Raw genomic sequence first — 25,355 nt, 5'->3', positions numbered from 1 at the left:
CTTCTCGGGTTGGGTTGAAGCATACCCCACTAGGACAGAAACTACCTCTATAGTTGTCAAGAAATTACTCCAGGAGATTATACTTAGATTCGGGCTGCCAATAGTCATAGGATCAGATAACAGCCCTGCCTTTGTAGCCAAGGTATCTCAAAGTATAGCTCAAGCCTTAGGACAGGCATGAGCAGGACTCTAAAAAGGAGTTTAACTAAATTTGTCCTAGAAACCGGTGAAAACTGGACCAACCTCCTGCCCTTCACCCTCTTATAGGCCAGGTGTACTCCCTACCGGGAGGGGTTTCCCCCTTTTAGAGATCATGTATAGTAGACCTCCCCCACTCTTCCCAGGGCCAGGGAGAAACTAAAAGCTGGAATTCATAACCATTCCCTTACTCAAGTCCTTACAGGCTCTGCAGTATACCCAGAGAGCCACCCATAAGCTTGTTTGAGATGCTCTGCCAGTGCCCACCGCGGACCCTGTACATCCCTTCCAGCCCGGGGACTCGGTGTGGGTAAAGAAGTTCACTGCCCAAGGACTCACCCTAACCTGAAAGGGACGCTACACTGTTATCCTGAGCACGCCCACGGCTGTTGAAGTAGATGGCATCCAGACCTGGCTACACCACTCCCAGCTCCTGCACCAGGAAACAGCCTGGATCCTGGCAACCAGCGCCCTCACCCGTGAGATCCCTAGCCTGGGCTACCCACACGGGCCAGGAGGAGACTCGACACCTGCAGGAGAGGAACTGGACTTCAGTGTGGACAGTACTGATGGGGACTGTGGCACTAGGGGCGTTAATAACTAAAAGAGTTTTGATACCCCTGTTCACCATAACATCCCGTTGTTATTGTACCACAAGGCTGAAAAGCTTGTGGGACAAGGCGGGGGGAATGAGAAGGAAAACTCCTATTTTGTAAAACTACTGTTTGGAATTCTTTGAAGATAAACTTAGCTGCCTGACCTTATAGGCCAGACACTAGATATGCCCATAATCTCAATGCCATGCCAGGTGCATTTTTTTAATTGGATAGAACTGTGTTGTTTTCAAGGCCAGCTGCGAGATAACCACTAAGTGCACATAGGGCTGGCTCCTTAATAAAAAGGGAAGCTCTGCTTGTAGCTTGGCTTAGAATTTGAATTCATTTTCTCTAGGCCCACCGCGGTGATTAAAGTGGATCTCTCCAATCTCTCCTCCTGCATTGTTTGATTGATCCGAATCTCTGTAACAAGACCATAACCACCTGCGTGGCTTCAAGAGGGCACGTTATCAGTTGAAAGAAAATGCTTTGAAATAGGGTCCAACCTACCGCGGAGGTCGGGACGGGTGGTTTTATTTACTTTCCCCTGGGAAGCTATCTACTATAGATTAAAGAGGAACTAGAGAATTATCTGGTTTGATTCTGACATCAGAAGTGCAGATATTTGGAAAGTGCTTTAAAGCAACTTGGTAATGAGTGACAGCGGAAACTGCCAAAATGATATCTTGACTTAAAAGCATTCGGTTGTACGTTCTATTTTAGCAGTGAGCCCACACCTTTTTGTCTTTAATCAAGTGCTGCTTGCAGAAAAGAATGAGTCAAATCTTTATTCTTTTCCCTCTGTAAAAACAAACTTTCAATCATATAAAATTACCCATTAGACCTTGATCAAACTCAGCTGTCCTCATATTACTCTGCCATAGCAAAAACAAAGCACACATTCCAGTACAACCTTCTCTGGTAGTGAATATATAATTCCTTACCCACAATTAAGGGAACCAAGATAGCTCAGATATCAAGCAAGACTGGGGTTTCTAAAACGTTTTCCTAAAAGGAATATATGCTAGTTTAATAACTAACCATTTTGGTTGCTACCACACATACAATTAATTATTATTATTACTAACATGGCTGTTACTATGAAATTATGTTCATATCCAGGCCCCCTGTGTCCAGAAACAGCAACACACATACTTAAATACTTTAAAAGCAGACTGGCATTCATTACACACTGATCTTGAACATGAAACTCTACTTACTTTTCTACAAACATGAATCTGAAAAAGAGTATTTTTAAAAGCTGTGATGACACAACACAATCAATGTAATTAATAAGTGTGTGTGTGTGTGTGTGTGTGTGCGCGCGCGCGCCGCGCGGCAGGGTGTGTGTGGGGGGGAGTTGTAGAAACCTTTATTTTGAGAACACAACAAAAAGTTCCCTCATAACTGCCTGGGTATTTTCAGGGGTGGAGAGATTTAAAATCTAAATCTGTACACCCCCTGAGTTTGAAAATGGTTCTTTTAGTAAGGTATAAAACCAGGACTCAGAGTCAGTGAGGATAGATTTAGCCCCAATCAAAAAGCTGCAGAAGCTTTCCCCCAAACACATGCATGTATTCGATGAGGGCAAGTTGCTGGAAAATCTCTACGTCAGAGTTTCCTTAGGTGCCCTCCTGGCTGCAGGACCCCAGTACCTGTCTAGATTCCTCTCTGCTCTCAGTGGCCCGGCCTGGCTGACGTATGTTTGAAAAACGAAGCTGGCAGAAATAGACGTATTCAAGGGCGTTTAGGAGTAAGTTAAACTGGATTTTCTCCTGCTTTCAAGAGGACCAGAGCACATCCTTTCAAACGACATTAGAGAAGGGATAGTTCACTACTGCGTTTTGGAAGGCCACTTAGTTTTATGCTGGCCTCACCCTTTCCCTCTATCAAAAACTCAAACCATATAAATGACCACTTCTTGGTCTGGAATAAACCAAACATAACAAACAGCTCTGGTGAATATGCCCTTCCAAAAACAGGCTCTCTTTATATTCTAAATCAAGGGAGGGCAAAGGGCCAGACGGCCCATGTTTTAGGCTTTGAGGCCACTACTCAACTTTCTTGTAGTGACTCAACTCCGTCATTATAGAGCAAAAGTAGCCACAGACTAATTATAATAATGCAAGTAACTAACTGTGTTACAATAAAACTTTATTTACAAACACAGTTGAGAGGATGGCTTTGGCCCAAGGGCCATAGTTTGCCTGCCCCTGTTCCAGTTAACCACAAATGGTGCTTCTCCTCTGAAAACTGCGGAGTGCTTCCCATAGTTGTAGCCAGTTAATGCCCGCACAATATTTAGTACTCTGACAGCGGAGACACAGCTGTGGTAGGAGCCCGAGACCCGAGGACTCAGTTTATGACCCACTGCTGCCAACCAGCAGGATCAGAAGTTGATAGGAACCTGGAGGGGCCTGTAGCTGTTTTACTGGGAAACCTGCACATGTAGCTGTGCTGCTTTTGCTAATCTTGGATCAGCAATCAGGAGCAGAGGATACTGGCCGTTCTGGTGCTGTGGTGGCAGGTGCAGATGCAGAGAAAGGTAATAAACTATGGGTAATGTGCTACTTCAGCAGCCTTAAAGGGCCAGGGCAGCTTCAAGGTGCCAAATATAAGTCGGCACTAAGGAATTCATTGCTCAAGCAATTGGGCTGATCAACTCAGAGGTCAATTTGCTCAGCACATGCTAAAAACAAACAAACAAAAACAACAACAACACCCAAATATATAAAAGTTGTAGAGCAGCAATAGCCAAGAAACACTGAATTCCCTGCAGGTAGAGAAAATCTTACCCATCATGTTAGCCAGCTCTCTCATATTACCTATGGAAGGGAGAGGTAACTTGCCCAGCTGGTTTGTGGAGGAATCACCAAATCTCAGCCATTTGGTGTCCAATCTGTTATTTTCCTCTAAAGGATCTGAATTTACAGGGCATTTACCAACCATATAAGGACTCATGTCATGAAATTATGACAGCGAAGTCCCTGGCTCCCCTTAAAGACAGTTTTCTGTTGGGATAGAAATGGTGCCTGAGGACATCGGAAGTTTACAGAGGGGAACAGACTGCATTGCGTCACTGGCTCAATGCAGCTGACAAAAACTGCACAGGATAAAGCATTAAATGGCCATCTTCCCACGAGTATAAATGCTGGTCTCTCATATTGTATGATAACATGGCAAGAACAGACTGAGTAGTTCTTAAATCAAAGTTTGCATTGATCTGTTTCCCTGCTAACAAATCAAAGGCAAATGTTATCCTCATGTCTTTGGTGTCCGTGACATAGAGGATCCCTCGGGCAATGAAGGCGTTGCCGGCCTTGGATTTGGGGTACGTGGTGTTGATATGCTGCACCACAGAGAATGTCCTCTCATCCAGCTGGGCTACCAGAATGCTCGAGCCATCCACACTGGAAGCATAGATAATCCAAAGGCCCTTTTCATCCACAGCTAAATTGAAGTAAGTCTTGGAATTGGCAAAGAGGTATTTTCGATCAAAATACAAGGCATTTTCAAGCTTCAGAGTTCGGGATGTTTCTTTGCCAAATTCAAATCTGAAATGTGTGAAAAAGGTAGATATGAGTCGCCACTTTTTCTGACAAGGGTGGTTTTCTAGGCTCCCCTATTAAACTGGTGCGGGGCCTGAGCCTCTGCATTTCTAGTAAGCTCCCAGGTCATGCTCGTCCTACTGGTCCATCCCAGCGCTATGAGCAGTGGGGTGTGAAGGATAGTGACGGCCTCTAAGTGTCCACCTCCCAGCCATGTGAGCCCAAGAAAAGTCCTTCACCTCAAGAGTTCTCATGTTGGCTGACCTCCTGAAATGCCTTCTCAAAGGTTCCTGGAGCTACAGGGGGCTCCAAAGATGATCTAGTTCAGTCCTTTCGTTTTGCAAGTGAAAAAGGAGAAGTAACAGGCCCAGGATACAAGTAACTCACAGAACCAACTCCAAGTTTGGGGCTGTTTTACTGGGAAACCTGCACATGTAGGTTCTTCTCCCACCCCGTGCTGAAATTTTAAGCAAAAAATTTCACAGCAGCCCTGCCGGCATGGCTCAGTGGTTGAGCATCGACCTATGAACCAGGAGGTCACAGTTGGATTCCCAGTCAGGGCACATGCCTGGGTTATAGGATTGCTCCCCAGTGGTGGTGGTGGTGGGGGTGGGTGGGGGGAGTGTATTCAGGAGGCAGCTGACCAATGATTCTCTTTCATCATAGATATTTCTATCTCTCTCCCTTCCTCTCTGAAATCAATAAAAATATATTTTAAAAAAATTTTCACAGCAGGCTAAGAAGAAGGTCACCAGCTGGAAGAGATGCAGCAAAGTCATGGCTGATGGGTGACTGGACAGAGGGAGCTGTGTGTGGCGTTCCATGCCCTCAGCTCCTGGAGGCTGTCTGATGTGACCAGCTCCAAATCTAGACTGAATCATAAAGGGAATTTATGATTCCAGAGGCACCTGCCTGCAGGAATGAAAGTTCGGACATTAGGTTACAGGAAAAGAAAAACACCAGAGGGTGCCATTGAGCAGCAGAAGAAATGTGCAGCCTGTGAGTGTGGGGATGTGCACTGAGCCTAACAAACCGGATTCCAGTGAAGAAATACTGGAGTTTGGAAAGAACCAGAGAGGAGAGGACTTGAGAGGCCTGGCTGCCCACCTCAGCTTCCTCCGAACGCCTGGAACGCAGGACTGCCTTTCGGTCCCTGTCTGGTCCTGGCAGGGACCCACTTCGGGGTGTGGCACCTTCCTGCCGGAGGGAGCCCTGTGTTCTGGCTGCTTCCTGTCTCAGAGGACAAGAAAGCTGCCCCTCTGACCACTCCGAGCCTCCTTCTCTCGGGCTCCAACCTTACTCTGGGTGTCCAGACCAGCAATGAATGCAGACCCAGGCAGGGGCTGGGCCAGGGGCTCACGCTTGTGTCCTGACTGACCTCTGAGTGTGTGCCAGGCCCTGAGGGCGCAAAGTGATGGGATCAGGTAACTAAAGCACATAGTAGGTGCTGTCTGGGATGCGGGAGAAGGTACTGTGGGGCCCACATGACTCACCTCACTATGGTGTTGGATCCTCCTTTGTGGTAATAGAGAGAGTTGTTGTAAACGGCATGCCCACAGCCATGGAAATAATACGGGAGGTGGATGAGCGAGTAACTGCCATTCAGCAGGGAGGGCTGGTCTTTGAACTCCTTCACCCTGATGCCTGCAGGAGAGAAGCCCAGGACAGGCTGTTACCTGCCCTTTGGCCTGTCAATCACAGCTGGGGAGGGAGTCTAGCGGGGAGGGGGAGGGGGAAGGGTAAATGGAGGGAAGTGGAGGGAGGTGTCCCGTAAGGAGGGTCCTTGTCCAGCTTGAAGAGTCTCAGACTCTCAAACTCACAATGCTATGGTTTCCCTCTGGATACTTTGCCTAAAATTGGATAAGCTACACTCGGGGTGCCCTGGTCATGTCCCTGTGACCTGACCAAACTCAAAGTCCAGTTCTCTTCTACGGATTCCTGATTTGTCTTTTGAACGCAGTCTCCACAGAGTCAGCTTTGCTCCAGGAAAACTGTCACCCCTCCCCACCCCGCTCTCGATTATTTATAAACTTTTCTATCAGATGGACATAGGCCTAACCCAGGAACAGTTGTTCAGTCCCCTCCTGCCTCCTCCTGCCCTCCACAGCAGCTACTGCTCATTCACATTATTGCTCTTTCCTTTTGAGCCCAGAATGCTTCTCGGCTGGTCATCTGGGAAGTCGCCACCAGCTGGGCAGTTAGCCTGGATGAAACGAAGCCGCATATCTCAGCTATTGCTCTGACCAGTGAGCGTGGCAAGACCCCTTCTGGAATGAGGGCACTGCTACCACGACCAGCAGTTCTTGACCACGTCCCTTTGAGGCAGCGTGACTAGGGTCACATGCAGGAGCAGTGTCCCTGGGAGGAGGCACTTCACCTTCTCCCGGGGGCTCTGTCCAACAGATACCCGAGACCGATGACCAAAAGTGCTCTCCCATGGGCGGAGCCAAGCTCAGACAGGTGGACAGTGCAGAAGCCTTCAGCTCTGACATTCTCCCCCATTGTGCGTTTGGGCTTTCTGAGGCCATCGGTCATAACGCTATATGGTTTCCTTTGGATACTTTGCCTAAAGCTACACTGGGGGTGCCCTGCTCATGATGTCCCTGTGACCTGAACAGCAAGGTTCGCCATCAGTGTCCTCAAAGGAGGAAAGTATTCTGCCCACTCATTTGTGTTTCCTAAAATAAAGAGTCATTGTTACACCAAATAGCAGGGATTTCAGACAGACACAAAAGAGGACCAGCCTGCCGGCGGGCAGCAGATGGAAGACACAACAACACAGGTACAGATCACCTGCCAAGTGAAGGTACCTGAAAAATGTTCAGTCACCCAGACCCGCTCATCACTCTTGTTCGCAGACTCTCGTATCCAAGTCCCAAATGTCTCCGTGACCTTCAGCACTTGCGTTGCGTTTCCAATGGAAGTGATCATGGATTCTACCAAAGGAGGAGAGAAAAAAGTTGCTCACCTCCCAATTAGGACTTTAAGGCATCCAATTTCTGAATTTCGAAATAGGATGCTTTGTTTCTGTACCCGCTTGTGGGGAATGGTGCTCATTGACTTTCTCATCGGCTTTTCCCACCGAGGTATCGTCATTGGGGACAGCACATGTCTCACCTAAAACAATAACAACAGTGATCAGGGCAAGCGCAGCCGGCACAGTGAGCGCATCACTCCCCGCCTCAGTCCAGACTCTAGGCCCGTAGGCATCCCCTACAACAGGCCCACCAAGGGTTCTGGTTGCTTGCTTCTAAGCACCACCAAGTCATACACTTCCAAATTCCGCCCCCCCTCATTGGTGAGTTCCCAGCAAGCTTTCCATGACCACAGCTGCTAAGATGGAACCATCCCCAGAGATGTCAATAAGAGGGGAAACGGAGGCCTGAGCCAGTGTGGTCCGGCCCTCAGCAATCCTTGGGGAAGAGGCTTACCGACTCTCTCCTGGCCTCCAGGGGCAGAGGATTACTTATCGAGATTGCAACTTTCTGGGAGGGTTTTCACTCTCAGGGGGCCGATGGAGAGGTTGGAGGCAGCAGCCTCAGGAGGGACTGAACCGCCCAGGGCAGGGATCACAGAGGAAGAGGAGGCAGCCTGGCCCAGACCGTCTGAGCCCCTCACCACCATCTCCCCACTGCCCCTGCTCAGAGGCCTCCACCCTTGATGGGCACCTCACACTCGGTTTGAGGCTACGCCTGAGCTAGAATCCACCCTCCTCAGTCTGTCACTGTTCCTGTATCAAATGGGCTTAACTCAGACCTTCGGTGATGAGGTGGCTCAGGGCGGCAGAAGCAGGACAGGAGAAGGGGAGGGACATGCCACTGTGAAGACGGGAGGAAGTGGATTGGCGGTAAGGGCCCCGGTCTGGGGCAGGTTGGGGCAAATGGGACTTTCTGGGAAAGGCCAGGCCATTCTGATGGGTTCACACCACCCCGTGGCTGCTAGACTCAAAGCAGCAGCTGGGTGCTCAGTGAGGAAGCTCAGAGCAATCTGGACCGGTTTCCTTAGCAGCCACCAGGGGGCGGGGCCCTCTGTGATCTCCAAGCTCCTTGCCAGCTGGATGAAGTCCCCTTGTCCCGGGTCAGTGCTGACTCCCCCACATGCAGTCCCCCCCCCCCCCCCCCCCCCCCCGGAGCCTGGGCTTTGTACAAGGAAGGCACAGGGAGGCCCTCCTGTTCTTCGTCTGGAGAAAAGGCTCTCATTAGCTCCTCAGTACCAACCTGCTTCTGATGCTGTGGGGCGGAGGGAGAGAAATGGAACTGGAGCAGGGGAGAGGGCCGTTCAGGCGCAGGAAGCCTGGCGGCTGAGGACTCAGCTCTAGGGGGCGGCGTGGGAGACGATGGCCTCTCACTGAAACCTTCACAGCTCAGTCTTCCCAACTCTGGGGCCTAGCCCTGCCTCTCAGCAGCGATGCTCGGAGTGCTTCTCCGGGCACCACCGTCACTGGCTGGCGGAGCCTTGGCAAGTCAGAGTTCCACACGCTCAGGTCAGACCTCCCCTCCTCTCAGATGAAGTTCAAAGGTCCCATTCAGCTCACTCTCCAAGGGAAGCTGAACAAAGGGCTGATGCTAATGGAGAGGGTGGTGCTGAATGCCAGTGATGGAACCAAACTTCCAGGGAGAATCCTAATCAGGCTCCATTTATGGGGGGAGAGGGGGTATCACGTGTGACATCTTTGAAAGCACAGATTTGCCCACTCTGATTACAGAGTGCATGGCCCCAAAACACCCTCCAGAAAAAGCAGGTCACCAGAGAGAACTACAGACTGCTCCGGAAGGCGGCTGTGCAATCCAGTGAGTGAGGCAGACACTCCCGGCAGGGCCTCCTGTCTGCCACTGAAGCAACAGCAGCAAGTCGAGCCTCCCTGTGGCTAAGCAGGCGGGCAGACCCCAGGTCTCACCTTGGGGAAGAAGTCCTAGCGTCGCCCTACAAGTATTCTCCATTAGTGCGGATCTTGTTTTTAAGCAGCTGTCAATCCTGTGGCCACACCCATCACAAAATGGCCGCAGAACAAGGCCTCTTGGCCTCCTCGCCCTTGATCGGCTTAGTCTTAAAGTGTGAATTTCCACCTCCGATGGAAGGTGCTCTGAGAGCCGGGGCCTTACAGTTAAGTACAGGATTCAAACCCTACAGGGCTGGGTTTGAATCCTAGTTCTGCCACTTACTACTGAGTGTTTCAGTTTTGTGTCTGTAAGTTGGTGACAATAACAATTCCTATGTCCTAGGACTGCTGTGAGAATGAAATGAACTTAGCAGTTGGCACCGTGCCTGGCACACTCTTAGCACTCAAAGCTTGATGGTGGCAGCGGTAGTGTTGTAGTGTCAGTGGGGATTAACCAGTTTGACCTTCCCCATCATCTCCTCCAGCATCTGCCAAGCCCTTCAAGCTACAAGAGTGAGCAGCTTAGCCTTCCAGACTATTCAGCGGAGAGGGATGGTGCATCTGGCAGAAAGAGAAACAGTCCAGTGACAAGCGAAGGGAGGGAGATGAGGAAAGGGGGAGGGAGGCCCAATTCTAAACTTGCCACCAGGCCTCACCCCAGGATAGACTGCTCAGGTCTCCCACAAACATGTTACAAGGGGGGGACTCCTTGGATAAGATCTCCTCCCTCTGTTTAAAAAACCCGGTCACAAGCCTGGAGGAAGCCCGAGTTGGGAGCGGTAGTGGGAGAGGCAGGTTCCCTGGGGCAAGGTTGGTGACCTGGGCACTGGCTGTTGAACATGTTTGGCTGCCGCGGGCCTTTGGATCTTCTGCTTCCCGGGGGCCCTGGGGGGCCTGGAGGGCCTAGGGGCCCAGGTGGGCCAGGAGGGCCTGGTGGGCCTGGGTCACCTTTGGCACCTGGAGAGAGAGAGAAAGAAGGTGGGGGGGAGACTGGTTAAGGAGCCATAATCAGAGTTGGGTTTCACACAGAAGATAAAGAGAATGAGTACCTCCCGGGGGCTCGCCACAGGTGACTGCTCATGCCCGTGTCCACATGGAGCTGAGGAAGCTCCCACAGCCAGGCTGAGCTCCCACTGTGAGCCAGGAACTGCGCTAGAATTCATAAATCTCCTCATGGCTCCACCCAACCACTCTATGAAGCAGACTCTAAACGACTTCAGTCTCAGGGTAGTCCAGTGCTTTGCCCGAGGTCACGTGAATAGGCTGGAACTCAGGCCCAGGGTGTCTCACTTCAAAGCTCATCCTTTTGTCACTGGCCATTCGGTGGGTCCCAAACCTGACTGTTCATCAGAATCGTGCAAGGAGCTTTAATACAATTCTAATCTTGGGCTCCCTCCTAGACCAATTAGATCAGAATTGTGGGAAGATGGGTCATCTGTACTTTTAAAAATATATATTTAAAAAAATTTTCAATTACAGTTGACATATTAGTTTCAGAAGTACAACAGAGTATTAGATAAGTAAGGAACTTACTAAGTAATCACCCTGGTAAGTTGAGGACCCATCAGACACCATCCACAGTTATTAAAATATTATTGACTATATTCCCTATGCTGTACTTTATATCCCTGTGACTATTTTTATTCATCTGTATTTTTTAAAGTTTCCTACTATGCAGCCAGCCACAAGAAGCACTGCTCTGTGTGGTAGACATAAGGCGCTCCTGTCCAGCTCTGTGACCTTGAGCAGGCAGCTCAACCCCGCTGAGCCTGTTTCATCTCCTAATCAATCTCCTACTCCTGACGCTGCCTCTTGAGAGTGACTGAGGTCACTGGGGCCCCTACACCCCTGAAGCCATTCCTCTAGCCTCAGGTGCCAACATGGGTGTAGCGCTCTCAGGGGCTGGTTCTGGAGCTCTCAGGTGCCATCAGGCCGGGCCGCTCAGCCCTTCAGTTCCACTCACCTGGCCAGTCCCATTCTAAGGTCTCTTTAGCTGCCTCTTCCAAGTCAGTCACTTTAGGGTGGGCAAGCAGGGGTCACAGAGCCCAGAGGTGGGTCTGTGCCCAGGGCAGGGCAGGCATGATCCAACCCTACTACACCTCCTCTGCTCTCTGACCAGAGGACACCCTCAGCTCTGGCCTGGGCTCCTGAATTGGGGTGCACTCAGCATGGTGTGTCATCACCCTTCACTTGTTCAGCAGTATAGGGACCATGCAGTATTCTGGGTGTATAGACTTCCCATATAACTGAAGTGTAACCTGGTCTTAAATTTTAAAAGTATATTCATGTATATTACCCTGTGAAAACACTTCTTAAATTTTATGCGTTTTGCACAGCACCCTCCTGTTTATGAAACAAAGCATGCTAAATATAACTTGATCTTTCCTTGATGCTTTGGTCTTAGCACAGTGCCTGGCAAATAGCAGATGCTCATTTGAAAAATGAAAATCCATTAATTTTCAGTGGATAGATGGGCAAATGAATGATTAGGGTCATTATTCTGAACATCTATCATCTTAGCTTCTTGAGGACAGATGCCATATCTTGCTCGTTTTCACATTCATAGTCTCAGCTCTTAGCAAAGTATCCAATTCATAAATACTGCTCTCTGATGTTCAATAGATGTTTAGTGAATACATTAATAGGATAGTTATGTTTTTATGATATAAATGGTCTCCAAAGTCCTGTGCTTTTAAAATTCCTCTGCCTCCTCCTCCTCCATGACCATCAACTGTCACCTACTTTTTCCACCAGGTGATTGTCTTTCTGTGGCTTCCTGCACCTCCTGCACCTCCCCCATAGACACCAATTATCTGCTTTTAATCTGGGCTGAAAACTGGAAAAAGAAGACCAGCAACCATGGTTGCCCCCATTCTCCATGTCAAAGGCTTAGGATAAAGGCCTGAGGATGGCCCTATCTCTACTGCAAAGGAAACGTCTGCACTTCCTGTCAGTTGTTCTCTGAGGCATCTGAAACACGCTTGCTGACATGTATTATTCTGGATTGTGCTGGATTTAATGGATAGTTGGAAAAGGGAAGTTTCGTTCATCCTAATTTAATCCAGCCATGATGTTTAGACCTGAATTATTTAGCCTACTTCTGCGTAGATCCCAGATTTGGTCTTGCCAACAGTGGGGTAACATGCACAATCTTCTCCTTTTTGAAAGCACAGAGCAGATGGCCTTATAAGGCAGATGAGGAGAGAAGACCCAGAGCAGCCCTTGCATTGAAATCCAGACAGGCCTCGCACCTGTTCCCCCGGGAGAGGGCCCGAGCGCAGCCTCTCACCTGCAGGGAGCACGTCATTGGACACGTCCCCTTTGTCCCCCTTTTCACCCTTCTGCCCTGCGGGGCCCGCATTTCCAGTCAAGCCCAGTTCACCAGGGTCTCCCTTTTCCCCCGGAATTCCTGTGGCTCCAGGTAGCCCTGAGGGGGGGAAAAGATATATTAGTCTTTTGTACAAGAAATTCTGACACACTGCATTGTGATATTATACTGTGCACTTTAAAGGTGAAGCAGCTTCAAACACCAAATACCTAACACACACAACCACTTTAGGACAGCAGCGTGGCCATCACTGAAGAATAGTATTTGCAGGTGGCTCTGATGGGATATCTTTAGACATTTGATTGGAACAACAGGCTGAACAGAGTACTGAACCACAAGAGAGATAGTCTCAGGAAGAGCAGAAAGAAGGTGAGGCCTGATCAGAAGTCTGAGCCACCCACACAGGTTGGATGGAGCACTGTGCGGGGCTGACTTGGTGCTATAACAGTGGAGATGTCATCTGCATTATTTGCTTGATTCCTCACAACATATTGGAGTGGAGGGTAGGCACTTACCCATACTTTCATTTTTAGAAATTGGAACTAAGCGCTACAGTGGTTATAACTGATGCTGCTGAGAGAGTAGCAGAGAGCGATCCAATTCTATCACCAAGGCCCCCTCTGTGGCATTCCAATGCAAAATGCTTTTACTCAAAATAGCAAAACAAGTGAAGCTGCTGTAGGACAGGCATTAAGACGGGTGGTTACAGTGTGAACAAACTGCAGTGGGTGAAACGTCTGCCTCCACTCTCGAGGAGCCATCACTCCAGGAACTGCAGCCCCGCCACAAACAGCAACAGTCGAGATGTGTGCCATGACCTCTCAGCACTACTCTATGGGCAGCACAGGATTTGACCTCTGAGAGAAAGGAAGCAAATAGGTTCATACGACTGTTACAGCTCACTGCTGGTGGGTAGTTTCCACACAGCAGCACAGGGAGGGGAACCCAAATAGAGCCTGGCAATTTTGCTATAGTGAAGAAACAAAAACAAGGATTTTGGGACTAGAGGTGGCTAGAATTTGTGGGGTAGAATATGAGAGAGGAGGTCGTTGTGTAGAAAGAGCTGGAGAACTTCAGAACTTGGCGTCTTTGGCTGAGAAATGATCTGTGCAGGATGCTAAGCAGGGGAAAGAATGGACAGAAAGCACATCACTACAGAACTCTCAGAGCTTGCACAGGGAAAGTTCTCATTCCCACCAGTCAAGGAGGAGAGATCTCAGACAATGATAGGATACTGGGTAGAGTCCTTGGAAAAGTCTTGTCTTAGTAATGGGGCTAAATAAGCCCAAGAGATAAGGCTGCCATGGGTCCATCATAACAATGCTTAAAAATAAGCTTTGAAAGGATTACACTAATCTGCAAATAGTTTAACTGCATGCCCGAATAGAGTCCAAAATTTGTATCATTCAGTCAAGGTGATGCAGCAACTTAACAATTTACGAGAAAATCATATGATCAGCTCAGCAGATGCAGAAAAGGAATTTCATAAAATTCAACACCTATTCTTAATAAAAATTCTCATCAAACTAGGAATAGAGGAAACTTTCTCAATATGGAAAAGGGCACCTATGAAACACCTACAGCTTCCATCATCCTTAATGGTGGAAGACTAAATGCTTTCCCCTAAGATCAGGAATAAGACAAGGTATCTACGCTTATCACTTTTATTTCACACTCTGCTGCAGATTCTAGCTAGTGCAAAAAAAAGCAAGCCAAAAGGAATAAAAGGCAAGCAGATTGGAAAGAATGAATTAAAAATTTTTTTAATTCAGATGACATGTTTATGTAGAAATTTTCATGAAATCTATAAAAGAGCTACTCAACCTCACCAGCACCCAGGGACACTGGGGTCCTGAGAGGGGAAGGAATCCTCTCTAATAAAATGGTAATATGCAAATTAACCATCACTCCGCTACATAAGCCACGCCCATCAGCTAAACCACGCCCACCAGCCAATCAGGGTGAGTATGCAAATTAACCCCAATCCAAGATGGCTACAGCCACAGAGAGCAAGGTTTCCCAGGTAACAGAGCAAGCCAAGCTTTCCATAGCCGTTGCAGGCCTAAGCCTCCACTCAAGCTACAAAGTTTCAATTATAGAAGGTAAACAAATTCAAACAAATGGCGGCAGAATGGAGCTTGAGAGAGCAGGCCAGGGTTGCCGGCGGCAACAGGGGAAGCAAAGCTTTAGGCTCACCCGCTTAAGGCTACAAAGTTTCAATTGTAGAAGGTGAATTAACTGCCACAGAAATGGCTGCCGCCCCAGAGGGAACAGCAGGCTTGCCTCCACTCCAGGCTACAAAGTTTCAATTGTAGAAGGAAAATAAATTCCAGATACCAGGGCCTCCTCTTGGGTCGCCAGGGTGCGTGGCTGGCCTGCAAACCACCACAGGCCCCTGGCTCAGGCCGCCCCATGCCCCAAGGGAACCCCACCCTGAGCCAGGACATCCTTCAGGGCAAACCAGCTGGCCCCCACCCCTGTACCAGGCCTCTATCCTATCTAATAAAAGAGTAATATGCACATTGATCATCACTGCAACACACAATATAGCTGCCCCCATGTGGTCAAAGATCCTGCCCCCATATGGACACAAGATGGCCACCACAAGATGGCCAGCAGGGAAGGGCAGTTGTGAGGCACCCGGCCTGCAAGGGAGGGCAGTTGTGAAGGACCAGGCCTGCAAGGGAGGGCAGTTGAGAGGGACCAGGTTTGCAAGGGAGGGCAGTTGGAGGTGATCAACCCTGCAGGAGAGGGCAGTTAGGGGTGACCAGGCTGGCAGAGGAGGGAAGTTGGGGGCAAACAGGCTGGCAGGGGAGCAGTTAGGCATCAACCAGGCTGGCAGCGGAGTGGTTAGGGGGTGATCAGGCTGGCAGGCAGAAGCAGTTAGGGGCAATCAGGAAGGCAGGCAGGCAAGCAGTTGGGAGCCAGTAGTCCTGGATTGTGAGAGGGATGTCCAACTGCCCGTTTAGGCCCGATCCCGGTGGGATCGGGCCTAAACGGGCAGTCGGACATCCCTCCAGGAGTCCCAGATTGGAGAGGGTACAGGCTGGGCTGAGGGACAACCCCCCGCCGTGCACGAATTTCGTGCACCGGGCTTCTAGTTGCCCAATATTGTGCAAAGGTATTGCCAGGTATGGATAAATTTACATGATCTACTATTGCAGGGAGCCCCCTGTTCATTTTGATGACAGCCTCCTAGAGGTATTGCTCAATAGAGATATTATTCAGAGTGGTAGAGATTTCAGGCAACAGGAAAGACCCGAGGCATGTCTTACTGCAGGAAAAACTTTGATTCCTCTCAGTCTATAACCAAGAGGGCTTAGGATCTTTTCTAACTACCCTGTCAGTCTCTATTCCCCTTTTTATAGGCTCTGGCCAAGTGACTGCCCTTTCACCCCTCTCCTAAGTGCCATAAACTGGCACAATCCCACAGACCCCACTCTCTAATGGTTATCCTCTGGCATCACAATGATCCTCTCTCCAGATGAAAAATCAAATCTGGACTGACCCCACCCGCACTGCCTGCTAGCACCACAGGATTCAACATAACTGTCCCAAGGTAATCATAGAATTCCAGATTGGAAGGCACCTAAAAGGTCAATTAGATCAACCTCCCAAATCCTGAAAGCCTCTCCTCATAGCTTTTCAGCAATGGGGAGATAACTGCATTCACATCACATCACATCACATCACATCACATCACATCACATCGTACCCAAATACACTGCACAGCCATGGAAGGCAATTATTCTCTAAAACATAAATCTGAATCTCTTAACACCTTTTCCTTTATGCCGGATGAGTAATACATATTCAAAATGTTTTTTGCTCTTCGATACTCAAGGGACCCTACACAAACCATTCCAAAGAAGACAGTGTATGAAAGAACCTTAAGATGTTGATCACTATTAGTAAATGTAGTGAACAAAGAAACATTTGCTACATTTCAGCCAACCATAAAACAACAACAACAACAACAACAACAAAAAACAACAACAACAGTAAAAACCATGAAATTCAACTGTAGCTGGGAGTTAGAGGCCTTGGGTTCCCTACCAGCAGTGATCTCAGGCAGGTGCCATGCACTGAAGGGGGAGCTGTTACACAATAAAGAGGAAGTGAAGAAGAGCGGAAGCCCCCCACCTTACTCCACCCCATTGTCGGCATTTGCTCTGCCATGGATTCAATATGAGGCAAATCATGCCTCTTGGGTGGTTCATGGCTCATGATACATCTCTCACAACAGCACTGGAAATCCATCAGTCTGGGTCATCCCTGCCCAGGTCATCAGGACATCTTGCTGGAAAGTGGTTTGCTCACTTAAAGAAGCCCTTAATCGGGAATCTCTTCATGAGAAGACTTTCTTTTGTCAGTGTTTTAAATAGGCAATTTGGCACATTATCTGCAGGACACAAAAGATGAGTCCGTTGCCATAGAGTCCAGTCAGCACAATGCACCAAGTATAACTGATATCGTCTAAAGGTTTCACATGCCCAGATTTAGCAAAGCTCAGGGAAATGGTATCTTCTCAGTACCTCAGAGTTTTCTTTTTCAGGCATTTATTCTAGTCACAAAAAGCCTTTCTGCATCATCATCCTATTTTCCCTTCTTTTCTTTTATTCTTTCCTCATATGCCTTTTATTTTCTTTCTCAAAAAGGTCATGTGTGAAACAGGAAAATATTCATGCTGTAATGCAGCTGTTGTAAGGCAGCCCCTACAAGGGCAGGTGTTTAAAGCTAAAGATATTAAAGACCTTTGCTTAAAGGTGTATTTTGATACTTATCTGGATGTGCATGATATTTCTTTTTGTTATTGTTAATCCTCCCCTAAGGATATTTTTCCCATTGCTTTTTTAGAGAGAGTGGGAGGGAGGGATGGGAGAGAGAGAGAGAGAAAAAAAAAAGAGAGAGAAAGAGACACATTGATAGATTGTCTCCCACACTCACCCAGACTGGGGCCAGGGATTGAACCTGCAATCCAGGTACATGCTTTTGGCCAGGAATTCAACCTATGATCTTGTGCACAGGCCAACGCTCTAAACACTGAACAACATCAGCCATGGCATGCATTATCATTTTTAAGCATTTGTTAAGAAAGGGTGGGGGCAGAGAGGACATTTCTGGAGCACCCAGCTCAGGTGATTTAAGGAGACTGCACCATTGGGTTCCCAGGACACCAACTACATAAGGTCACCCTACCAAGACTGGGAGTCATAGAAGATCCACCTAATACACAGAAACAAACATAAAGAAGTAGCAAAAATAGGGACACAAAGAAACATACCCCAAATAGAAGACCAGGGAAATCGCCAGAAAAAGAGCTAACTGAAATGGAGGCAAACAATTTACTAGACATAGAGTTAAAAAAATGGTTATAAGGATGCTCAAGGAACTTAGTAAAAACTTCAATAAGGAGTTATCAAGCATTCAAAGGACATAGAAACAATAAAAAAACAACAAATCAGAAATGAAGAATACAATACCTGAAATGAAGACTATACTAGAAAGAATAAATAGTAGATTAGATAAAGCAGATAACTGAATCAACAATTTGGAATACAAGGTAGCAAAAAACACCCAATGAGAACAGCAAAAAGAATTTTTAAAAAATGAGGATAGTTTAAGAGACCTTTGGGGTAACATGAATTGCAACCCATGTGCATCATATGGGTACCAGAAGGAGAAGACAGACAGCAGGGATCAAGAATCTATTTGAAGAAATAATGACTGAAAACTTCCCTAATCTAGTGAAGAAAAAAGTCACACAAATTTAGGAAGCACAGCGAGTCCCAAACAAAATGAACTCAAAGAGGCCCACAACAAGATACATCATAATTAAAATGGCAATGGCTAAAGACAAAGAGAGAATCTTAAAAGCAAGAGAAAGACAGCTATGTACATAAGACTGTCAGATGATTTCTCAACAGAAACATTTTCGGCCAAAAAATATTGGTATGAAATATTCAAAGTGATGAAAAGCAAGAAACTTTTATAACCAAGACTATTTTTTCCAGCAAGGCTATCAGTTAAAATTGAAGAAGAAAGAAAGAGCTTATCAGATAAGAAGAAGCTAAAAGAGTTCATCACCACCAAGCCAGTATTATGAGAAATGAAGAACACAGTTCTTAAAGAATAAAATGGAAATATATATGTACCTATCAATAATCCTTTTAAGTGTAAATGGCTTAAATGCTTCAATAAGAAGACATAGGATAGCAGAATGGAAAAGAAAACAAGACTTACATATATGTTGTCTATAAAGAGAACCAACTTAGAAAAGAAGAGGATACACACAGACTAAAAGTAAACAGATGGAAAAAGATATTTCATGCAAATGAAAATGGAAAAAAAGCTGGGGTAGAAAAACTTATATCAGACAATATAGACTTCAAAACAAAGACCATAACAAGAGACAAAGAAGGACATTACAAAATGCTGAAGGGATCGATCCAACAAGAGGATGTCACCCTTGTAAACATTTCTGCATCCAACATAGGCACACCTAAATATGTAAAGTAAATCTTGATGGACATAAAGGGAGAGACTGATAGTACTAAAGTCATAATAGGGGATTAAAACACCACATGGACATCAATGGGTAGATCATCCAGACAGAAAATCGATAAGAAAATGGTGGCCTTAAATGACACACTATATCACAAGGATTTAATCGCTATCTTCAGAGCAATTCCACTCCAAAGCAGCATATACATTCTTTTCAAATGCACATGGAACATTTTCTAGGACAACCCACAAGTTAGTACACAAAACAAGTTTCAGTAGTTTTAAGAAGATTGAAATGCATCTTCATGCATTTCAATATCATGCATCTTCTCTGGCCATTATGGTATGAAATTAGAAATCAATCACAAGAGAAAAACTGAAAAACATGCAAAGACCTGGAAGGTAAATAACATGTTACTAAACAATGAATGAGTTAACAATGACATCAAGGAAGCAATCAAAAGATACCTTTAAACAAATGAAAATGAGAACACAACAATGTATGGGACACAGCAAAAGTAGTTCTAAGAGGGAAATTCATAGCATTAAGGTTTACATCAAGAAACAAGAAAACTTTAAATAAACAATCTAACGTTACACTTAAACAAACTAGAGAAAGAATAACAAACAAAGCTCAAAGTGAGTAGAAGGAACAAAATAATAAATATAGGACCAGGACTAAATAAAACAGTCTAAAAAGCAATACAAAATATCAAGACATGAAGAACTGGCTCTTTGAAAAGATAAATAAGATTAACAAACCTTTAGCCAGATTCATCAAGAAAAAAAGAAGGACCCCTGCCCAGCCAGATGGCTCAATGGTTGAACACTGACCTATGAACCAGGAGGTCATGGTTTGATTCCTGGTCAGGGCATATGCCCGGGTGGCAGTCTTGATCCCCAGTGTGGGGAGTGCAGGAGGCAGCTGATCGATGATTCTCTCATCATTGATGTTTCTAACTCTCTATTTCTCTCTCTGAAATCAATAAAACATATTTTTTTAAAAAGAGGGAGGACCCAAATAAATAAAATGAAAGAGAAATAACAACTGACACCAAAGAAATGCAAAGGATTGTAAGAAAATATTATAAACAACTATATGCCAACAAATAGGACAATCTGGACAAATTAGATAAATTCTTAGAAACATACAATCTTCCAAAACTGAATCAGGAAGAATCAGAAAATCTGAATAGACAGATTACAACTAATGAAATGGAAGCAGTAATAAAGAAAAAAAAAAAAAAACCCCGACAAACTCCAACAAACTAAAGTCCTAGACCAGATGGCTTCACAAGTGAATTTTACCAAATATTCAAAGAAGAACTAATACCTATCCTTCTCAAATTATTCCAAAAAATTCAAAAGGAGGGAAGACTACTAAGTTCATTTTACAAAGCCAGATTATCATAATTTTAAAACCAGATAGGTAAAGACACTGGAAGCAAAGAAAATTATAGGCCAATATCTTTGATGAATATAAATGCTAAAATCATCAACAAAATATTAGCAAACCAGATCCAGCAATACATCAAAAAGATAATACACTATGCTTAAGTGGGATTTACTCTAGGGATGCAAGGTTGGTACAAAATCCACAAATCAATAAACATGATACACCACATACTAGTAAACAAAATTAAGATAAAAATCACATGATGATATCAAAAGATGCAGAAAAAAACATTTGATAAAATCCAGCCCCCATTTACGATGAAAAAAAAGCTCAGCAAAGTGGGAATAGAGGGATCATATCTCAACATAATAAAGGCCATATATGACAAACCCATAGCCACCATCATATTCAATGGGCAAAAACTAAAAGCATTTCTCTTAAGATTAGCAACAAAGCAGGGATGCCCACCTTTTCCACTCTTATTCAGTATTAGAGGCCTGGTGCATGAAATTCATGCACTCAGGGGGAGTCCATCAGCCCGGCCTGCACCCTTTCACAGTCCAGGAGCCCTCAGGGGATGTCTGACTGACAGCTTAGGCCCGCCACTGCTGCTGCGCTCTCCAGCTGTCAGCCTGACTCCAGCCATGAGCCTGGCTCCTACATTGAGCATCTGCCCCCTGGTGGTCAGTGCACATCATAGCAAGCAATTGAGTGGCCTTAGCATATCATTAGCATATTACGCTTTGATTAGTTGAACAGACAATCGGACGACCAGACATTTAGCATATTAGGCTTTTATTACATAGGGTAGTATTGGAAGTCCTAGCCATAGCAATCAGACAAAAAGAAGAAATAAAAGGCTTTCAAATTGGAAAGGAAGAAGTAAAATTGTCATTATTTGCAGATGACATGATAATATATAGAGAATCCTAAAGATTCAATCGAAAGACTACTAGAACTGATAAATGAATTCAGTAAAGCAGCAGGATACAAAATAAATATCCAGAAATCAGTTTCCTTTTATACACCAATAACGAACTATCATAAATGAAAACTAAGAAATAATGCCTTTACAAATGTATCAAAAAGAAATAAAATACCCAGGAATAAATTGAACCAAGGATGTAAAAGTCCTATACTCAGAAAATCATAAGACACTGAAAAAAGAAATTGAAGAAGATGCAAATAAGTGGAAGCAAATATTGTGTTCATGGATAGGGAGAATTAACATCATTAAAATGTCCATACTACCCAAAGCAATATGTAGATTCAACCACAATTCCTATTAAGATACCAATGTCATATTCCACAGAACTAGAACAAATATTTCAAAAACTTATATGGAACCACAAATAGCCTCAGCAATCTCAAGAAAGAACAACACTGGAGGAATCATGTTACCTGATATCAAAGTATACTACAAGGCCATATTAATAAAAACAGTATGGTACTGGCATAAAAACATATAGATCAATGGAACAGAAGAGAGAGCCCAGAAATATACCCATGCCTTTATAGTCAACTAGAGGCCCAGTGTACAAAATTCATGCATGGAGGGGAGGGGGGTCCCTCAGCCCAGCCTGCGCTCTCGGGGGATGTCTGACTGCCAATTTAGGCCTGATCCCTATTTCATTGTAGTGTTGTTTATAGTAGCCAAGACTTGGGAACAGCCCAAGTGCCCATCAATAGGTGAGTGGATAAAAAAGCTGTGGTACATTTACACAATGGAATACTACTCGGCCGTAAAAAAAGAAGGAAACCTTACCTTTGCGATAGCATGGATGGACCTGGAGAGTATTATGCTAAGTGAAATGAGCCAGTTAGAGAAAGACAAGTACCATATAATTTCACTTATATGTGGAATCTAATGGGAAAAAAAAATAAACTAACAAAATATAAACAGACTCATAGATACAGAGAACAGACTGACAATTGTTAGAGGGTAGGTGGGTAAGGAGCTGGGTGAAAAGATGAAGTAATCTAGAAAACAAACAAACAAAAAACAAACAAAAAACACATCAAAATCCTCAGAGACACAGGCAGTAGTATGGTGATTTCCAAAGGGAAAGGGGGTTGGGAGAGGATGAAGAGGGTACAGGCTGGATAAGTGGTGACAGAAGGAGAGGACTTTGGGTGGTGAACACACAATACAATCTACAGATGATGTATTATAGACTTGTACATCTGAAACCTATCTATTTTATTTAACCAATGTCACCCCAGTACATTCAATAAAAATAAAAATAAAAAAGAAAGGGTCATGGACATTTTGTCAACACACAAAATGTTTTGTCTTTGCCCTCTTATGACTATTGCCTGTGACACGTTCCCTTTGTCTGTAGATAAAATCTTGTCCGCGCGCTGGCCGTGCGCTGGTGTCAGAAGCACCCTGCAACCTAATCACACGCACCATCAGAAGACCCGGGGGGGCACTCTCCCCCGCCCCACTCAGATGTGCTCAGTGATACTATCGCTGTGTCGCCTGGGCTCTGGCAGGCTTCGAGTCAGCACATTCTGCCAGGGGAGACAGCCCAGATCTGCTTGCCTAGGTCCTGTGCTACAAGGGGCTCTCTGCTATTTTTCTTCCTCCGTGGCGCCCACTCAAAACAAACCGTCTCACCAGCGTTAGAGTTGGGGGTTGTGCAGCGCTGCAGGGGTCAACTCCAGCATCTTCTCAGCAGGGGGTGAGGGAGGATGGCTTATTTTTGGCAGGACCATCTGTCATAGACTGAGGGTGGGGGGAAGGGTACTGGAGGGTGTCCACAATACCCAGTCCCAAGATGGGGATGAATAAGGAGGAGGATGTTTATTTCTGTTTTTATGAGGATTTGATTTTTAGAGAAGACACTGCAGCATTAACTCTTAAGTGAGACAGTAAGATACATGGAGAGAGAAAGTAAATGTTTGGTTTTGAGGCAACAGAATGTCAAACTTCATATAAGATGCTAGTTGCAAAATGACAACATTTAAGTCTCTTTTAGTTCAATTCTTATCTCCAAATCTAAGTCAGTGTTTTCAAATGAATACAGGTATTTCCACTTAGATTTCCTTTAGGTATAAAACCAAGTTTCTCCTTCCCATTTTTGGTAACAACAGCTAACACTAAAATACCACTTACATCTATATATATATTAGTTCACTCACTCTTCCTAACAATGCTATGAGGTTGGTACTATTATTGTCCCCATTATACAGATGAGGAAACCATGGCACAGAGTGATTAAGTAACTTGCCCCAGGGCACACAGCTACCAAGTGGAAGAGCCAGAACTCGACCTAAGCCAGTGGTTGGCAAACTCATTAGTCAACAGAGCCAAATATCAACAGTACAACGACTGAAATTTCTTTTGAGAGCCAAATTTTTTAAACTTAAACTTCTTTAAGATGCTTCAATCTCTTGGAAACAATGGTTAGGCTAGAGCTCTGAAATTCTGATTTCATCAGACCAGTGTATCTCAAAGCACCCTGTTCTTTCCTTCAAATGTGTATCTAATGTGATTACCAATGTACCAGACTGCTGACTGTGAACAATCAGATGGAAAGGGGTCCGGAGTGGGAACTGCGTCTGCTTTGTTTCCCCAGCAGCATTCTCAATCTGTCCCATAAATATTTGCTGACAAACACTCCCACCCGCTTCTGCTGTCCTCAGCCTCCACGGTCGGCTCACCTGGAGGCTCACTTCTACGTGGTCACTAGATGCTACTGCTCCTCAGGGCTCCACCCAGGCTCTCCCACAGCCACGCCCACATGCCCCTGGTCTCTGATACTCCGCCCTGTAGACCTCTAGCCCGCTGGCCTCCTCTGACTGCAGACCTGCATCCCCAAGGCCCCCCCCCCCCCCCCCCCGACATCTCCTCCCCTGGTGTCTCAATCTCAGCACATGCCACGCTGAGCTCCTGACAGCCTCCCTGAACCTGAGTCAGTGCAGGGCTCCCACCTGGGGGCAGAGCAGTCAGGCAGCGCAGAGACCTGGAGTCTGCCCGAGGGCCTCCCTCCCCCACCTCTGTTTATCCACCTGCCATCAGGGACTGCGGATTTCACCCCCAAATACCCACTCCATTTGTCTCTCCATACCCGTTCCCGCCATCCCTTCCGCCTGCTCTTTGAGAAGCTTCTGAACGTCTCCCTGCCTCCACGCTCGCTTGTCTCCTGTGCTTAATTCAATGTGTTCCATGCACATTGGTTCTTACAAAGGCAGATCTGATCATGTCACTCTCGCCTGCTGGAACCCCTCTGTGGCTTCTCCTGCTCTCAGGATAAAGACATTCCCGCTCCGTGGCTGTGCCATCCCGGGTTCCCTGCAAGAAAGTTGACTGCGGGGTGGTATGGACATGCATTCTAGGCTCAGGTAGGGAGCAGGAGGGAAAGCTCAGCCCAGGGCCCTTAGCAGGGTGCCTGCGGACAGCACAGCCCTTGCTCTGGAGTCTGAGCTGGCCCAGGGCTGAGCAAAGCTTTCAACGACCTCTTTCCATAGAGCCAGTCTCTTCCAATGGCCTTTGTCTCTGTACAATAGAAGGGCGGTTAGTCTCCACTTCCCCTGGCCCAGGGCGAGGACCCCCTGTCGGGCCCTTGGTGACTCCAGTTCTAACGTGGACCTTAGTGGAAACTTCTTGTTCTACGTTCTAACGTTGCCGACCCCGGAGGCCTCCCTCACTGGGAAGGCCTGTGTCTTTGCTGCCCTTTCTGTGGGATCTCCAGGAAATGAGGACTTGGTCAACCCCCAGAGAAACAGAATCCAGCACCTTCTCACCCCTCACTGCTGCCCCTCTCCAAGCCTCCTCCCTTCTGCTCTGCAGCCTCCCCGGCACAGCTGCCAGGGTGGCGGGTTCCCCAGTGGGGCAGGGCAGGTCTCTGCTCTGCTGTAAATCCTGCCCATTTCGCTCTAAGCACAAACCACAGTTCTTCAA

General features: G+C 46.3%; 1 protein-coding gene across 2 annotated transcripts in view; it reads right to left on the bottom strand.

Moving 5' to 3' along the window:
* Positions 1 to 1,768: 1,768 nt before the first annotated feature.
* Positions 1,769 to 25,355, bottom strand: part of GLDN (gliomedin) — an 80,269-nt gene continuing 56,682 nt past the window's right edge. For both annotated transcript variants that reach the window (XM_079768005.1, XM_079768006.1), the window contains 6 exons: positions 12,511 to 12,648; positions 10,041 to 10,178; positions 7,376 to 7,459; positions 7,153 to 7,278; positions 5,836 to 5,986; positions 1,769 to 4,348 (listed from right to left, as the gene is read on the bottom strand). In XM_079768005.1, coding sequence (XP_079624131.1) covers positions 3,871 to 4,348; positions 5,836 to 5,986; positions 7,153 to 7,278; positions 7,376 to 7,459; positions 10,041 to 10,178; positions 12,511 to 12,648 — 1,115 coding nt within the window. In that variant the 3' untranslated portion in view covers positions 1,769 to 3,870. The remainder of the gene's footprint in view (positions 4,349 to 5,835; positions 5,987 to 7,152; positions 7,279 to 7,375; positions 7,460 to 10,040; positions 10,179 to 12,510; positions 12,649 to 25,355) is intronic.

The sequence above is a fragment of the Cnephaeus nilssonii genome (genome assembly GCF_951640355.1).
Source record: "Cnephaeus nilssonii genome assembly, chromosome: 4".
NCBI lineage: Eukaryota > Metazoa > Chordata > Mammalia > Chiroptera > Vespertilionidae > Cnephaeus > Cnephaeus nilssonii.
Note: the sequence above shows the minus strand (reverse complement) of the source record. Positions and strands in the feature narration are given on the sequence as shown.